Below are 17500 nucleotides of genomic sequence, written 5' to 3'. Positions count from 1 at the left end.
GAAAACTGTTGGTCTAGATCGTTTTACATGTTATGTAATAGTCACTCATTTCTTGAATGTATATAAAAAATAAAACTCCCTCCTTTGCAAGTTTGACAATCTGACCATCGTCCTGATTTGTTCACATGTGAAAACTCTGTAGCATTTTCGTGACGAGCAAACTCTTTATTTTTCAATGAGAGAAAAAGGTTAAGCTTAGCGGCCAAGTGACCTATACGACAACACAGAAGCCGAGCTAAATATAGACGTTCCCTTAAAACTAGCGAGTTATTTATAGTCTGATCTTAGCGAGCAATACTTAGCGCGAAGTGACCAAAAATTGACTTTCATGGCACCATCCCAGACATGAACTATCTCCAGGTCTCAGCAGTCGACGTTCCAAGAGTGACATTAAAGTCGGATACCGCCTCTTCATCTTCTTCTTCTTCTTCTTCTTCCATGAATCTATAATCCCGAAGAATTACTCGGGAGTTATGGGCTACGAGCACTTTCCCTCTCCAATTTTACTTTTTCATGTACTGTGAGTTAATACATAAACTAATAAGCTCTTCCCCTCGATAAGTGGACGTTTATATTATGATGTATTATGCTGTAATGGTAAGAGGTGTGTCGACGTTTTGCTTACGAAGGTGGGCTCCTATACCGCGTATAGCCTCACGGCGAAATAATTAGTAGTAGTAGTCAGGCCATCGGTAGAGCCAGTCGAAATGAGATTACTGGGAAGCGTGGATGGAAGTCTTTTTGCCACGAGTAGCTTGTTGTGCCTGATGTGACATTAGACTAATGAAAAAGGCGGGAAGAGTCCGAATTCTTGAGTGATTAAAAAAATCCAGTGACGACGCCACGAATGAAAACCATCGTAGAACGTGCCTTAATTCTTTTTATTCGTTTTTGATTCTTGTAAATGAACGTGACATGGGTTTTCATGTAGTGAAAGAACAGAATATATAACGCGATCTTCTTACGGATGTCAGGCGACTGCAGGGGAGAGAAGGTTTTCTGATTTATGTTCGCGTGACTTTGCCAAAGAAAACAGTGTGATAACTCCTGTACCTAAGGCTGCTGACAGTTGCTTCAGGCAAAATGTGAGTGTGCCAGTTCGTCAATGAATTTCTTCACAGTAGTTCTTTAGTCTCCGAACAAAGGTAATATGGATGGATGTATTTTTCCTTTAATTGAAACAACGAGTTTTTTCTTTAGTGGTTTTACTTGTGTCAGGTTAGTATGGCAAATATTAAGTTAATATTAATTAACCTGAGCCATAGAAGTTCAGGAAATCATTTAAACGCAATTACGAATATGCATAACTGACTTCGTGCGCATGAAATTAGATTTTTAAGCTTACTCTGTTTTGTTTACCTTAAATGAATTAATTTGCCGCTGTTTGAAGGTTGCCATGAGTTGTGTCTGTGTGTGTGTGTAAGTGGAAGAGAGAGAGAGAGAGAGAGAGAGAGAGAGAGAGAGAGAGAGAGAGAGAGAGAGAGGAGACTCATTTTCGTGTTTACCCGTGACATTTCGTAAGGTATTGATCAAGCTTTTCGGGACACTTAATAGTCGGGTACAAGGTTACCACGGTGTACGTATTGAAGGCAGTAGTTTATGTTTTTAACCTAATATATATATATATATATATATATATATATATATATATATATATATATGCACCTGACTAAATGATTTAATATATCTGAAGATTTTATAATTTGTATATATATATATATATATATAATATATATATATATATATATACATACACACACTCCACACACACACACACACATGCACACACACACACACACATATATATATATATATATATATATATATATATATATATATATATATGTATATATATATATATATATATATATATATATATATATATGCACCTAACTAAGTGATTTAATATATCTTTGAAGACCTAATATTATTAATAGTAAGTGTATATATATATATATATATATATATATTATATATATATATATAAAATAATTTAATATATTTACAATATTAAGTCTTCAAAGATATTAAGTCACTTAAGTCAGGTGCATATTTATTTATATATATATATATATATATATATATATATATATATATATATATATGTGTGTGTGTGTGTGTGTGTGTGTGTGTGTGTGTGTGGTGTGGATGTGTATGCGTACCTGACTCAGTGCTGTAATATAGGTTTGAACACTTAATAATGTCAATGGGCATCGATTATCCATATGACTGATTACCTGATGTATCTGAACTGGGTCCACAAAAAGTACGTTCATCATCCCAAAGCACGTTTTTCATAAGTAATTTTTACAGAGTAACAAGCAGAAGTCATTTAATCCATACAGACTAGTCGATTACCTCCCAACCTTCCATCCACACAAACTTATAAATGCAAAATAGTAATAACGGATGAAAAAAATTATCATTCTAAGTAAGGAACAGGATGTAGAAATGCAGGTAAATAAGAAGATTGATTGATTGATTTATAGATTTTAGGCATACATGCCAAGCGCTGGGGCAATTGAGGGCATTCAGCACTGAAACGGAAATTGACAGCCAACTGTTAGGTGAGGGTGGAAAGTAATATGGAAGAAAGAGAATATGTACAGAGGTGCAGTAAAGGGAATGAAAGCGGTTGCAGCTAGAGGCCGAAGGGACGCTGCAAAGAACCTTAAGCAATGCCTACATTGCCCCGCATGAGGTGCACTGACGACACTACTTCCCTACGGGGAAAATATGAAGAGTGAGTAATGAGGAAGAGGAGTTGGACGCGAATGGAATGTAGGAGCAGGTAATGTTTGCCGATGACGCACCGATGTTTGGGGATGGTTGGTTAGTTAGTTTGTTTGTTAGAATGGCAAACACATGAGTAATAGAATGCATAATGAGAGAAGCTACGCCGAACTTTTATTCATTATTATCATTTTATTTATTTATTTATTTATTTATTACTTATTAATTCTTTTTTTGGTCTATCACAGCCACCCTATTCGACTGGGTTGTTTCTATAGCGTGGTGTTCCATGTTGCATCCTGCCTCCCTAAGAGTCCATCACTTTTCTCACTATGTGCGCTGTTTCTAAGAAGCACACTCTTCTGCATGAATCCTGGAGCTACCTCGGCATCTAGTTTATCCAGATTCCTTTTCAGGGACATTGGGATCGTGCCTCCTAGTGTTCCTATGATTATAGGTACAATTTCCACCGGCATATCCCATATATACATTTGTGGACTCGAACCACATCCATTATAAGAATGGGAATGGAGAAAAAGAGTTATATTCTAAACACTTGCAGGGAACAGAGGAGATTATTTAATATGTGGGAGATTTTTTTTTTTTTCGGAAAGTGTATGTTGATCAGACCTAGTTGATTCGAGTAAGAGGGAGCGTAAAAATTGCATAGATAAATGCATTAAGATTTTATTATTGGTATAACAGCGAAATCAGGGTGCCATAATCAGACTTTATAGAGGACGCCCCTGTTTATATGCATGCACTTACATTTGAGCACACATACACACTAATGTGCTTTTATATGAATAAACCTTGTGTTTTCGAAGTAAAACGTCGAGAATGTAATAGGATAATGATTTTTGTAGCGTTTGTTTTGTCTTTGTTTTTTATTTATTCTGGAACGAGAAGAGCTGTTCGATCAATTATGGATTTCATTGAGCGTTATATTGATTTGCCTCTATTTTTTTTTCTTCCTCTTCTTCTTTGGCAGGACACCTATGGCGGGAAGGACCAACTCAGGACCACATTACACCGTGGGACTGGTCTCCACCCCGGCCCCTCAGCACATCTCCACCACAACCAACAGCCCCCCAGCATTCTCCGCCACCTTCACCACCACCCCACTCCAGCAGCATCTGGACAACACCCTCGCTGCCAGCATCTCCCCAGGTTACACCTCCAGCAGCAGTTCTTTGACTACCAAGAACTCTGAGAGTATGGTATTCCCCTCCCCTTCCCCCACCAGCATCGCCACCATTTCGTCGTGCATCGCTTCGCCTGTGTTCACATCCAACTCTTGTACCTCCTCCTCCTCCTCTTCGTCCTCCTCCACCACCACCACCTTCTCCACCAGCGTCTCGACATTCACCACCACCACCACCACCACCGCCAGCATGCCGTCTTTCCCCCGGTATGGCACCAGCACCTTCTCGGAGCGCTTTTCGGCCCAACGCCCCGGTCCTATCAAGTACTCCCTCTCTTCCGCCACGCGCCCTCCGACAACCATCATCTTCACAACCAACCACACAACTTTAACCACCACAACATCCTCCAACGTCACTTACATACCCACCACATCCGCTTTCACAACCTACAACCCGTCCCTGGACAAATCCACCACCCACACTCCCTCCTCTGCGAATTTTATGCGATACCGACCCAATTCTTCTCTGACAGCAGCCACCCGTCCTCTGACCTCAACAGCCCGGCTGGCGACTCTGACCACCTCAGACAACCCCACTTCGCAGGTGTATACTCTGACCCAGCACGTCTATGATGGTCCAGGTCACCCCCCGCCCCCAGAGGTCACGTTGCGCCAGCAGTCTCTCAAACTGGAAGACAGGTCGAACTCGACCCCGCCTTCAGAGGTCACTAAGACTACCGCAGCGACAGCTCATAGGCCAGGCCCCACTTGGCCTCTGAGGGTCAACTTGGGTTCCAGAGAGGGTTACGATAATCTAGACCTCGACCTCGGCGAGGACAGTGTGCCTCCGGCCGAAAATCAGGTCAGGAAGCACATGACCAAGGAGCAGTTCCTTGCGGTGCCCCAAACTGACCTAGAGCTGCAAGAGACAGGGGCCACAGGAGGTAAGGTGCAGTCTAGAGCTCTCTTACGAATGTCTCACTTTAGCGAGAAGGTGAAGTAGATTGCATAGGCCTAGCTGAGAAATGCGTAGATAAACTAAGTCAGTAGATGCCTATATTTTATCTAGTTCTTTGAGTTTCGGTTTGTATATCGGCTTAAATTACAGTTTTGAATGCTTTTGGACTGGTCTTAATGCTTTCCGGTCATGAATACTGGTTAGGTTAAGCAAACATTACTCTCTCTCTCTCCTCTCTCTCTCACTCTCTCTCTCTCTGAACCTATACATCTCGCGTGTTCATGAATCAATCGGTATTGGTTCCGGTCATGTTTTGATATCGCTAGTCAATAGCCCTATCTAGGAATATCATATGTGTGAACTATTACAGAGAGGACCATGTTTCTACTGGTCACGAACGTTTGCATAATGCACGAACGATTAGTAGTTACGAACTTTCCGTTATCTGTTGGATGCCACAATGTATGCAATAGTTCAGTAACGGATTCTCTTTAAGGGAGGTCGTCACTAGGATTGTAGAGTTTCGTTGGTTCATAACAGTGTAACGTCTTCATTAAGGGATTCTTGTTTATGGGAAAGTGTAATTAAGTGTTAAGTATCGTCGTATCAATTTAGTACATCGGTGACGATACAGACTTTGGATAAATATTTGCCTTCAAATCTTGGCCATATGTAAATGGACGACATGTTAGTACGAGTTAGTGTATATTATTATATCATTACCCCTTTTTTCTTTCTTATACCTTCTGTCTCTCTTGCTTGATGTTCCTATTTTTATTTTTGTGATTAAGCTGCATGTCCACGTTCACGCTTGAGCAAACTAGGCTTAAAAAATGGCACATGATTTACACATGAACGTTAAAGGAGTTGCATAGATTATGTGCATGCGCTTATGAATGACACCCTTGCTAACAAAACCACACACACACACACACACACACACACACACACACACACAGTCAGTCATATTGATAATGAAAGTGAATTTGCTTTTTTTTCTGTAGAAGGAAACGTGATCTTTAGATTTTCAAACTTGCCACCCGATTCACGTCAAGTAGTACGAAGGTGCGCTTCCATTACTAATTACTGCGCACGTTCGATATAAGCTGCACAACATACTTTTCAGATGTGCATACATGCATTCATTTCATACAGGCTTGATATATTTGTAGACGCATTTGCTGATTGGCTCATATTTCTTTGTTTTACGTCTAAGGTTTGAGACCGCGTGTTCAGCGTTGCCTCCAATTTCTATTGTTTTACCATCAGATTTTTTTTCCCCCTTTAGTCCGACGAAACTGGCAGAGTGCTCAAGAGAGGTTGGACGAGAGACGGCATGGAGGATTGTGGGATTTGAAGCCATTCCCGAATTCCAAATCCAATGCCGGTAGCGTTCCTAATTCGGTGACGGCTATGACTCAGGTTTTGTCCAAGAGTCCGCCTGCCTCCATTAAAAATGGTGCTTCCACGACCACCTCTTTCACCAAAGAAGGCGGTTATTGCAACCAGGTGAGTTTTTTTTGTTTACTTGGTTTGGATTTATAATTTTTTTTTCTAGACGGTCGTTCTTTCATTGACAATTGTATAACAGAACTGAACTACTTATACGTTTACTTATCTTTTTGTCATTGTTCCATCAAAATAAGTATATACTTTAAATGATTATTTCTGAATTTTTATTTTCAGTTGTCAGAACAGTAGCTTAAATCCTAAAAACGTCATATTTCATCTTGAAAGACGCCGTATAAAGGAAAAAACAGAGCTTCGAGTTTGTTAAGACATGACTGAGAAGAACAAAATCTAGTGTTTCCATTACTGTAGACTTTGGATAAAAAATAATTAAGTAAACAAATAAACACGAGGTAACCTCGTAAGCTCCATCAGTATGAGGGAGAGATGGGGAGAAAGATTTTCACAATTTTGAGGAGAGATGAATGAACTTTGAGTTCTAGTTCAAAATGTTCTTGATACAGAGAATTCTAGGCTGAAGATATGAAAATCTAGAAAGTATAGTTTAAAAGCACCGAATTTTTACAAGCAATCGCAGTAGGCTTAGAAATAAGTCCAGACAGGTTATCATATTGGGCTCAGTGTGCTACAGTGCGCAGTCATGAAAAAAAAGTGTGACTGAAGGCGCAACTAAGAATGTTTATTATTATTATTATTATTATTATTATTATTATTATTCAGGCGGTCGAAGGGGACGACACCGAGCCGGGCGGAGTGTGGACGGTGGAGGGCAACGGGAATCCGCACATTTCCACGCCCCCGTTTTCAGAGCAATCGAATCCGGACGCGGATCCGGATTCGTCTTCGATCCCCCCAGCGCCTCATCCGGAAGCCTCCGATTCCTGCTTCGCTCTCCACGACGTTCCGCTGAAAGGTAAGGATTGTTTTTAATGATTGTTGTTTATCTTTATCAACGTTGGCTTGGAAATGTTAGGGAGTCTGCGAGATAATTGATCCGGGTGATCGTGAATTATTTATTATCGTCGTAATCGTATGATAAGCTCAAAAGGATGACGTCATAGATGATTAGGCCTAAGCATCTAATAGGCTATACTTCTGATTGCGCGTAATTTATTTTTAGTTGGATGAATCGTTACTTCGTTGCTCTGGAGTTTGGCCGAAAGCTTAGTTAAAACAACAGTAAATACGTTTGATTTTTGGATTTATCGTACCTCGTTGCTTGGAAGTTTGTCTAAAATATGACGTTTTTAGGATTTCTCGTACTTTGTTTCTTTGGATTTTGGCTGAAAGCTAAGTTAAAATAAACGTTAATGCGTATATATATATATATATATATATATATATATATATATATATATATATATATATATATCGTTGCTTGGGATTTTGTCTGAAGGCTTATTGTTAAAATGATCCTAAACACGTTTGATTTTTTATTTCTCATACCTCGTTGCTTTGGAGTTTGTCTGAAGGCTTTGTTAAAGTAACCCTAAATACATTGTTTTTTTTTTCGTATCTCCCAGCTTGTGAATTTATTTAGATAAGAAACCGGGGGATGCTTGTCGTAAAACATCTCGACAGATAACATATCTGAAGTCACTACAACAACCTCTTCCGGACAGTTGTCAGAGCCCGAAAGAAAATCGCCAAGTATTTTCAAACTTCCAATGAAGTGAAAGCGCGCAATGATTAGCGTTCTCTCTGTGTGTGTATTCGTCATTGTTCAAAAGGTTTCAGATCTCTCTCTCTTCCCTTTCATTCGCGACCTTCATATGGTAGTTGCGTCTTTAATGGTGCTCACATCCAACGTGCGTGCTTTCAATATAACTTCTTTGTATCGTACTATTTTTAACTTCTTCTGAACTGAAGTCAAATGTTTTCAACTGAAAAGAAGGTAGAACAAAAAGGAATTCAGGTCAACTTTGCAAAGCTGAATTCTTATCCTGTTGTTTGGGGCGAGTGGTTAACCTCCTTTTGTACTTAACTGTAATCCTTTCGAATGGCTAATTACATCTCTGTATTTTTAAACTCCTCTTCTCTTTTAGTCGCTTTAAGAAGGGATACATTGAGACAGGTTCAAAAGTGATTAACAGCTCGTACTTCGTGACTTCCATTCGTTGTTCAACAGTCCATTACGTTCTTGGAATATATAGTTGTTACTTGTCAGTGAAGTCACTACACCACTTTATTTATAGAGTTGGAGATCAATCTTTCAGTTTATGTACGGCTGGTTCTTACTACTCCATTTAGGAGAAATAAAGTATGTGCATGTTAGGTGGTTCCAGCACTTTCTCTCTCCGTTAGCGCATTACGAAAGCACGCTATCTACGAGTCTATGAAATCAATCAAGAAGGAGTTCCCAAAAATACAAAAATCTATGTAAAAATTAGAACAGTTGTCACCCCAGTGTTATTTCCTTAATAGCAGATTAGAGCATTCCTGTTATTCTGTCAGTTTAATCATTAAATGATTTTAAAGATGTATGGAATTTAGGGCAAAAGACATTTGTTTGCAACATTCGTAGTTGCTACCGCTGCGTCAACCGTCAGGCTATGCGTGCGTAGCATAACCCCTTCATGACGTCATTTTTGATGTAAATAATTGGGCCATGGTTGCCGTGACGTCACTCTCTCCTTTGTATCTCGTATTTCTATCCTTTGGCGGAAATGCTTATCAATCTTTCGCCTTAACTTCTTGTAACGTGTCAAGTATTTCCTCAATTCAATAAACGAAAATATAACTGGAATAGTTATTTAGAGAGGTTCCAGAGCGACAAAACAACTCCTGCCCTCAGTGTCTTGGTTTCCACTGTTTGCTAAAGGTAATTAAGGGTTAAATATCAGGATTAGAACAAAAATATAGTAATGTTTCTCAGTTCTGTGAGTCTATGAATGACCTGCGGTTCCTATTAGACACGTGTTTGCCAAATCGACCATGCGATCCTTAAGCCTAAATATGACGAATGACGTAAAGATTATTGATGATCGTTGTTTGTCAGATAATTACTATTACATGAATTTTTTCATGGGATTTCTCACTAGGCAAACTCATTCACATGCTTCCTTTGAGGTTATGTCTTACTTCCTTTCATGAACCCTACTGGGTTTTTCTTTAGGTTGGGGTAAAGATAATAACCTTAGATAGACAATCCCTAAACCTTGCGTTTATATATAGTGTGTGTATGTAATAATGTGTATGTCTGTATGTATGGTTGTGTGCACGTGCGTGCGCATGCTTTAAATACCAATGCCCCTCCCAGACTAAGATGATCTTCAGAGTCATGAAAGGGGTGTACAGTTTATAGGTAATTCCTTCTCCTGGTATCGGCTCTCAAAGTACTGTAAAACTAGGGAATAACCTTCCCGGTTGTGTGATTGCCATCACCCGTAAATTTTGTAATTACTACTTAAAAAGCCCCATGCGCCATTGTCCTAATTTTTATGTGACCGGTTTACCATCCAGGGGCCCATGCTTTGTGTGGATGTCTCTCTGTTAAGGTCGAATCTTCTTTTTTTTTTTTTTTTTTTACCCAATACTTTCGGAACTGTTCGTCATAGAGACTTGACATCTGGCTAATGAAGTCGATGCGTAGACAAGTCAAGGTCAAACTTACAGGTTAAAGAAATTTACCGCCGCTGGGGAGGTTGTGGAGGGGGGCGATTGTGTCTCGGATACACGCATCTTTTATTTTTTTACTAATATTGCCTTTTGTGTATAACTATGTTAATTTTTTACTTGCATTATATATATATATATATATTATATATATATATATATATATATATATATATATATACACGTCACGTGTGTGTGTGATCACTATTATTATTATTATGACGCTTATGCTAGCCCCTTATACTGAATAGCTGGACAGCGGCCAGATTGTGTTGACAAGAATTCGTTTCCTTTTGCTAACGATTACTTTTTGTCAGAAGACGATGAAAAACAAGTCCTATTTATTTATAGTGTAAGTAGGCGTTACCATTGATTTTATAACTTCATATTTTTCTCTTTCTATCGATATATTTGGAATTTCTACTATAGTTTAGCAACACTTACAAAAAACGGTAAGCCCCCAAACACTGAGCTGTAAAGATTTTTTTTTCTTTTTACATTTGATCAAACATAAAATGACAGTTCTTTCATACATCAATTCTCAGTAGAAGTAGGCAATTTAGGAGGAGCACGAGCGTATAAAAAGTGATTCAGCGCTAGGTCACATGCTTGAAAGTCGTCCTCACACTGCTGATACGTTCACAAGCATGATAGTCGTTTGTTGAGGTTTATTTTTTCCTTAACGTAAGTTTCACTGAATGTTCAAAGTTGTAGTTAATTGCTGTTTATTAATGTTCGCATACCTTAATTCTAGCCCTAATCAGTTTTATTTGGTAGTGGCAACGCCAGAAATGGATGCCCATAGCTGTTGTACTGCCAGCTCATTTATTCAATTGCTTAATGGTCGCGACTCTGATTTATAGTCCTCTTCAACGGTTAGTGAAGGCTTGTCGTGGAGTCTGTATTCGTTCCTTGGCAAGAGGACATAAAAGTGCGCAGGTGACGTTGTCAGACGAATGTGCACCAAATGATGTTTACTGAACATTTTCTCTGGTTATGGATTACAAATCACTCCTCCCACACGGATCTGTTATTTCGTACAGCTTGCATTGCGTGATCGGTAATACACCCTAGTCACACTCGCACACATTTCCCGTACGTATGAGCGTACTCTGACGCAATAGCCCATCAGAGAACGGCAGCAATTTCAAGTAGAAAATTACCTTATAATCATTGCAAGTTTTGGTATTCATCTATGAGAATGTTAACATTCGTAGTACTATGTTTAAGTCTTTAATGCAACGGCTTTTGTTTATATAACGTACCTTTTGAAATTTTCCTTAGTTCCTTGTTCAGTTGGTAGCCCTTTTAAAAAAATTTCGTTCGCTTTGGACGAATCCGACGAAAATTAACTGGAATTAACTGGAATATGATTTAAAACAGGCAATTAATACAAGAAAATGTACGTATAAATTCGAATGACAAACTATATACTAGTTATACAACACCAAATGTAAAACAACGCACATAACTATGTAAACTTTTTGTACGTAAATGCGTAAGAAAATGGTGAAAGACTGTGTGATAGGACTAAGTATTTTTGAGAATTCATTATAACTTAAATATATATACAGAACTTCATATCAACGAAAATATTTTCATTACATTTTCAATCCGTACGCTAGGTGGTCTTTAAATCTGTGATGGAAACGCCCCCAATTAGCCTAGATCCTGTTAAAAGTAGTATGCCGTTTTTACTGCAGTGTCGTACTATAACACTGATTTTGACGTTATGACTTTATTAGAATATATTGTTTGTATGCTGATATTACACGAACAAGACCCATAAGCTTCAAGTGAGATTTGATACTTGAGATGCGATAAAAATATACTCATGGTCCCTCCCTCCCCCAAACCCCCGGGGGCCGGACGCCTCGTCAATGTTGGCAATCGTGCGTATCGAACAACAAACCCCTTCCATAACAAACAGCATACGGAAGGGATTATAGTCCTCATCATGACTCACCTAAGCACGGTCGGTTAACTATGCCGCCAATCGGAACTCTCAGTGTATTTTGTGTGGAATATCATAAGTTCTGTGAAAATGTTAAGGAAAACAAACCGTTCTGATGTCGTGAATCTGTTTCGAGGTGAGTAGTATACCAAGTAGGTACCTCGGTCGCAGGGCCGAGACCGAGTGAGGAGTCCCTCTCCTGAGTAGGTAATTTGAGATCTCTAACCGTAACGCAAGATCAGATGTTCAACCTGTGACTAGTTCGAACCTCCTCCAGGTATGCCGAGGCCGTACGCAACAGTGGGAGTGCCTTTTCGCCATACTTTTCTTCTAGGACTGTGTTTTGGCGACACGGCCTACCTGCCTATTCCTAGTAACGTACCTTTTCTTACCTTGTTTGCGGTAGTCGTAGGGCCCTTAGCAACCGATGCAATAGTAGTAGCTACTATAGTCAGAGTCCTATGAATATGTTGTTGGTTTTGATGGCCAATGGCGGCGATGACAGATCATGGCATGATTATGATGAAATCCAGTGCGCTGGTTTAGAATTTGAATGATTTGGGCCAAACGGAATCAGATTTTGACAGATGAATGTAGCCTATAGCTAGAAAGAGAGAGAGAACTCATTATATAGGCATATGAAGGTCTGATTTTATTGGTGTTAGGAAAAATCAGCAATTAAAGATTTTCAGGAAAATCGAGTGAAAAAGTGGTCGGTAGATCTAGGGTACTTATCCGCGGCGGCCTAGACTATGGCAGTTGCGATTTTTCTATGCAGTTTTAGCCTACCTACTGAACAAGAATTTAAAGTAATATTTATTCGGATGACTGTAATTAACCCCCCAAGGGCCAGTACTAAACACGGCGAAATACATTGGACGCCCCAATCCCAAGTGGATCCCTAGCGGATGTCGTATCCGCGGTTACGTTCCTTGCAGTCTGTGCGGACTGCTTCTGTAGAAATACCAAGTGGTCTTTTTTCTGATCAATGGTTGCACAGCGGTGTTTTACCCGATCAATGGTTGCACAGCGGTGTTTTACCCTAGTAAGCTATGATTAACTTTAACAAAATAGGTTATTTCCTCTTAGGCTGATGTGATTAATTTTTTTAAGCCTGCTTGTGTAGGATTAGGCCACGGCAAAGCTTAGGCCCGTTCTTATCAAGGTTAGGTCTGGTTCCTAGCCAGTTATATCATATTTTTAAATTATATCAGATGATAAAAGTTGGTTTAGATAGGCTCTCCTTGGGTAATGTCACATTGTTTATTCAGAAACTGGTGAAATAGTTAATGTTTCGTGATTGCCCAATTTTTTGTGGATTTGCCATTTATTTCTGTTGGGAATGCTTGGTTAACTCATTATAAACCTCCCAATATCTGTTAGCGGAAATGGCAATATGCAGTAAGTCAGGGTCTTAGCTAAATGTGAGGGATTCCACCCATCCCACCTATCAGACTCATCAGATCACATCAAAAACTATCAGAAAAACCTTATTTCTTTTCAAATTAAGTGTTGTCAGAGACTATATGACACAGCTGACAATGAATAACCTCATTATTTTAAGTTGAGGCCTTGAAGGGATGGGCACAGCATATCAAACATATGATGAAAGAATAACTGCATAGAAAATAGAAAGTAAATTTCCAAAAGTGGTATGATGCCACCATCACTCATTATCATCCTAGTTGTAATAATGCACATAAGGATTAATATTTAATATTTGACAAAAATGAATATTATATAACATAAGCAATATGACACATGCACAATTATGCAGTGATATGTGTCCTGGAAATTGGCATCCCAGTGTCATCAAACTAAAGATAGGTTTGAAATACAAATCAGTTCTGAACTTTTTGCATGGAAGTCAATCATTATTAGGAAAAACTTATATAAATTATGTTTGTGTAACAAAAAATGCTGTGAAGATGTTATCTCTGATGTGAACTAGGAACTTGTCACTAACTTAAGCCTGTAAATATTTACAGCTACACTTTTCATTGTAAAACTAGTGTAATATAGTTACGGTTATAATTTAAATGCTTGGTCAACTCTTTATAGACACCCGCTTTTCCCGATGCACACAAACACACACCAGACAATAATTAGGCCATAGTAGTCACCTTCATTTTTGGATGGGGGTTGGGGGAGAATGAGACCAAACTAAAAAATGGAGTAAACAGTAACCTTACCATGCTAGTCACACTAAGCTTGTGAAACTAAGATATAGTTTTGGTATAACTGCAGAGATAATATTTACTGGTTGCTATTGACTAGGTTAGCATTCAGCTGCCGGAGACACAAGATGTGTTGTATGGCTCACGTGGCAGATAGTTAGGTTAGGCATCATGAATTCTTGTGCCACTTGATATGTAATTAATCCATAATTTTCAGGAACTTGAAGGAAATTATCCATGTTTATGGATCACTAACAAGCAAAATTTTTATTATGCATCAATACTAACACAGTTGAATATTATTTTACCATTGTCAGTCAGCACACTTAATCTACCATATATGTTACTTAGTCTGAAATTTTTTTTTTATGGCTGTGGTTGCGTCACAGTTGCATACTGTATACTACGACAAAATCTAGAATTGAAATATGGATATGAAAATTATGCTGCTTTGCATTGTCACTGATCATCAATTCTTTTAATGCTATCTGACTTAAATTAAAATAATGAAGAAGCCTTTCAGTTGGAGAATGCGTTGAGGTTTACTTGATTCTATTTGTTTGCTGTTGTTTATGAAACACTTCATTTTAATCACGACAACACAATCAACAGTTCAGCGTCCTTGATTTTAAACACCATTTGTGCAGCAGTTGTAGATGAAAATTTAGGGTAAACAGTGAGAAAATTAGGTCATGAAATTAACACCACATATGGCTCATGCATATTTGTTTTACCTATATATTTTCATTTTAAAACTGTAATTGTGTAAGCTTATTACAATTGTAAATGTTTAGCCATACCATACAAACTTGGAGTGTAATTGTAAAACCATATACAGTATACTGTGCATACAGCACAGCACTTGCTATATCAATATATGTTACCCATTCCGTACACTTTCTGTAATTTTTTTGTAAATGTTGTGTATGTAATTTGTTTTGATAGTTTCTGTAAACTGTCTTTCGAAAATAATGAACTACGTATGTATCGTATGTATGTGTATAAATTTATAAAGTTGTATTTTCATAAATTTCTCTTGTAAGAATCCTGTGTAAAATTACATCATGTAATTTATTTTGTATTTCAGTGGTTAAGCTCATTATAGTTCAAATTAGTCACTCTCTCTCTCTCTCTCTCTCTCTCTCTCTCTCTCTCTCCTGCCAATTGCCATATTAGGCTATGTTATTTTTTGTTATCCACCAGTATGGTGACACCTCGTACTTTGCTCATGTTGTGATAAGTTGTACAGTTATCTTGGATGTTGAAGCTTAATCCTATCAACATATTGGCAAATTTTAACATTTTTCACCAGTGTCTTTATAGTTTCCTGTCAAATTATAGTTTCCTTCTCAGGTATATTTACCATACCAGGGATGGAGCGTAATTCTTGTTGTCATGTTGTGATGAGCGTTTTGCACTTGTAGGCCACCCTGTGAATCATTATTATTGTTGGGTCTTGGTACAGTATACGGGTAGTTTGCAGAACGACAGGACAACCTACAAACGGAAGCCAAGTCCATTGTCTGATGTTTATTGTTAGTGGAGGGGTCCAGGGCAACCCCCCCCCCTTCCAACCTGGACCACTGGCCAAATCAGGGCACAGCATCCTAATTGAGGTTAGTTAGGTAAGTTCTGGTTAGGTCAGGACCTGGCATTTTAGGGAAGCTTAGGTTTGTTTATGTCTGCGTAACTTGTCCTGTCGTCCTACATTCACCCAAAGTATGTGTATCAGAATGGTATATTAAAGCATAATATCAGCTTTAAAATTTGGAAAGTGTGCACTGGACTTTTGTTGATTTAGTTTGAATATTAGCCAAATTCACAGAAAATGTATTAAGGAATATAGGTGGCCTAGCCTATTTGTTGATCTATATGCTTACTTTCCCAAATATTGTGTATAGGCTAGGCTATCTAGTTATCAGATTTCAAATTATCCTATAGGAAAATGATAGTCATGTGCTCATTCAGTTTTCAGTGATGAACACATATTTACTTGTCAATTTATTTTCTGAATTTAAAGACAGGTGAAGTGTCTAGCCTTAACTGGAATGCCCACTCAATTTTATTATGGTACACAGCTCGTATTTGATAGTCTTTTAGCTAATTTATGATTTACTTGAATATTTTAGTGTTATTTTGACCAAGGTTCATTCGGTACAATGTAGTAATTGTAGGAAAATGCATTGCAGACAAACAGACAAGCTGTCCTGAATATTGCTCTGTAGGGTTTCACTGTATACTTTTATTTTTATAAGATTTCATTGGTTATTAGTTTTTGTTAGGTTTAGTCATTTGTGTAAGAGCATATTACGTTTCATGTGTAATTTAAGTTTAACTAGCTGTTTGTTTAATGTAGGTTTGCCTAGTGTTTTTCTATTGAAATTTATTAGTAACATTATTGTTTACATTTAGAATCCCAATTATTTTTCCCTGGGGTTTTACTATTGAAATTCGTTAGTAACATTAGCTTGTCAAAGAACTTTTTTATCTCATGGAAAATGATTGCAAGTAAAAGTACTTTCTAGCCATTAGATACGTATATGATGTATACCAGTTATGCACAGTCCTATTTGTCATGTTATTGCAGCCCGTGTTTTAGTTTTTACTGGATTGAGTTTTCATTTCTAATGAGACTTAATACAGTAGCAGAGTGATTTATGATGTTTTGATGGACATGCCATACATTTCAGTCTTACATTTAATGAATATAGTATTAGGATCATTATTGTCATATTGTGAATACAAGGTACTGTGCACATTTAACACATTTAATGAATATAGTATTAGGATCATTATTGTCATATTGTGAATACAAGGTACTGTGCACATTTAACAGGACTGAAATACTATAGATACTTTTATGCTTTGTCATGTTACGGTAATTCATTCATTTCAATTAAGGGCTTTGAGTTTTATAGCTCATTGCATGATGTATGAAGTAAATGTGTTACTTTAAATTTATTGAACCTAAAGCACATACGTGATTCAATTTTTATAGTTATATTTAAGAAAATGGGCAATTATTTGTTTAAAAATAGATATATTCAATCGCAACTGGCATCCCGAGTTGTATAAAATCATGAAACAGCAGAACAGTTTACTATTTGGTTTTATATGATAGATAGCAGGCCACGGTTTCTCAGTAATTGCTGCTTCCAAAATGCTTTACTGTACAGTACTGTATATCGACAAAGTATTTGAAATGTTCTTGTTTGATCTTCTTGATCTTTTATCACTACTTTTACATTCTGGATGGAGAAAGTGATGTACTCCATTTACATATTGCCATCTTAGGCACTTCCACTGACACCATTTATTACATATTTATTTCACCCTCTCAGTTCCTGTGTAATGTCCACATGTCCTCATTCCTGAGTAACTTTTCTCCTTGGCTTCCCATTTTGGCGATAATTTTGTTTTGCATACATTGATTTTCAGTGCTCTAAGCT

General features: G+C 37.9%; 1 protein-coding gene across 1 annotated transcript in view; it reads left to right on the top strand.

Annotated features, from left to right (window-relative positions):
* The window catches only part of LOC135195588 (probable phospholipid-transporting ATPase IA), a 291149-nt gene that overhangs the window by 24821 nt on the left and 248828 nt on the right, over positions 1-17500 (top strand). Inside the window, exons 2-4 of the mRNA XM_064221906.1 lie at positions 3725-4821; positions 6124-6344; positions 7026-7218. Coding sequence (XP_064077976.1) covers positions 3732-4821; positions 6124-6344; positions 7026-7218 — 1504 coding nt within the window. The 5' untranslated portion in view covers positions 3725-3731. The remainder of the gene's footprint in view (positions 1-3724; positions 4822-6123; positions 6345-7025; positions 7219-17500) is intronic.

Source organism: Macrobrachium nipponense, chromosome 16 (assembly GCF_015104395.2).
Source record: "Macrobrachium nipponense isolate FS-2020 chromosome 16, ASM1510439v2, whole genome shotgun sequence".
In the NCBI taxonomy this organism is placed as follows: domain Eukaryota; kingdom Metazoa; phylum Arthropoda; class Malacostraca; order Decapoda; family Palaemonidae; genus Macrobrachium; species Macrobrachium nipponense.
This window is presented reverse-complemented; position numbering and strand designations above follow the sequence as displayed.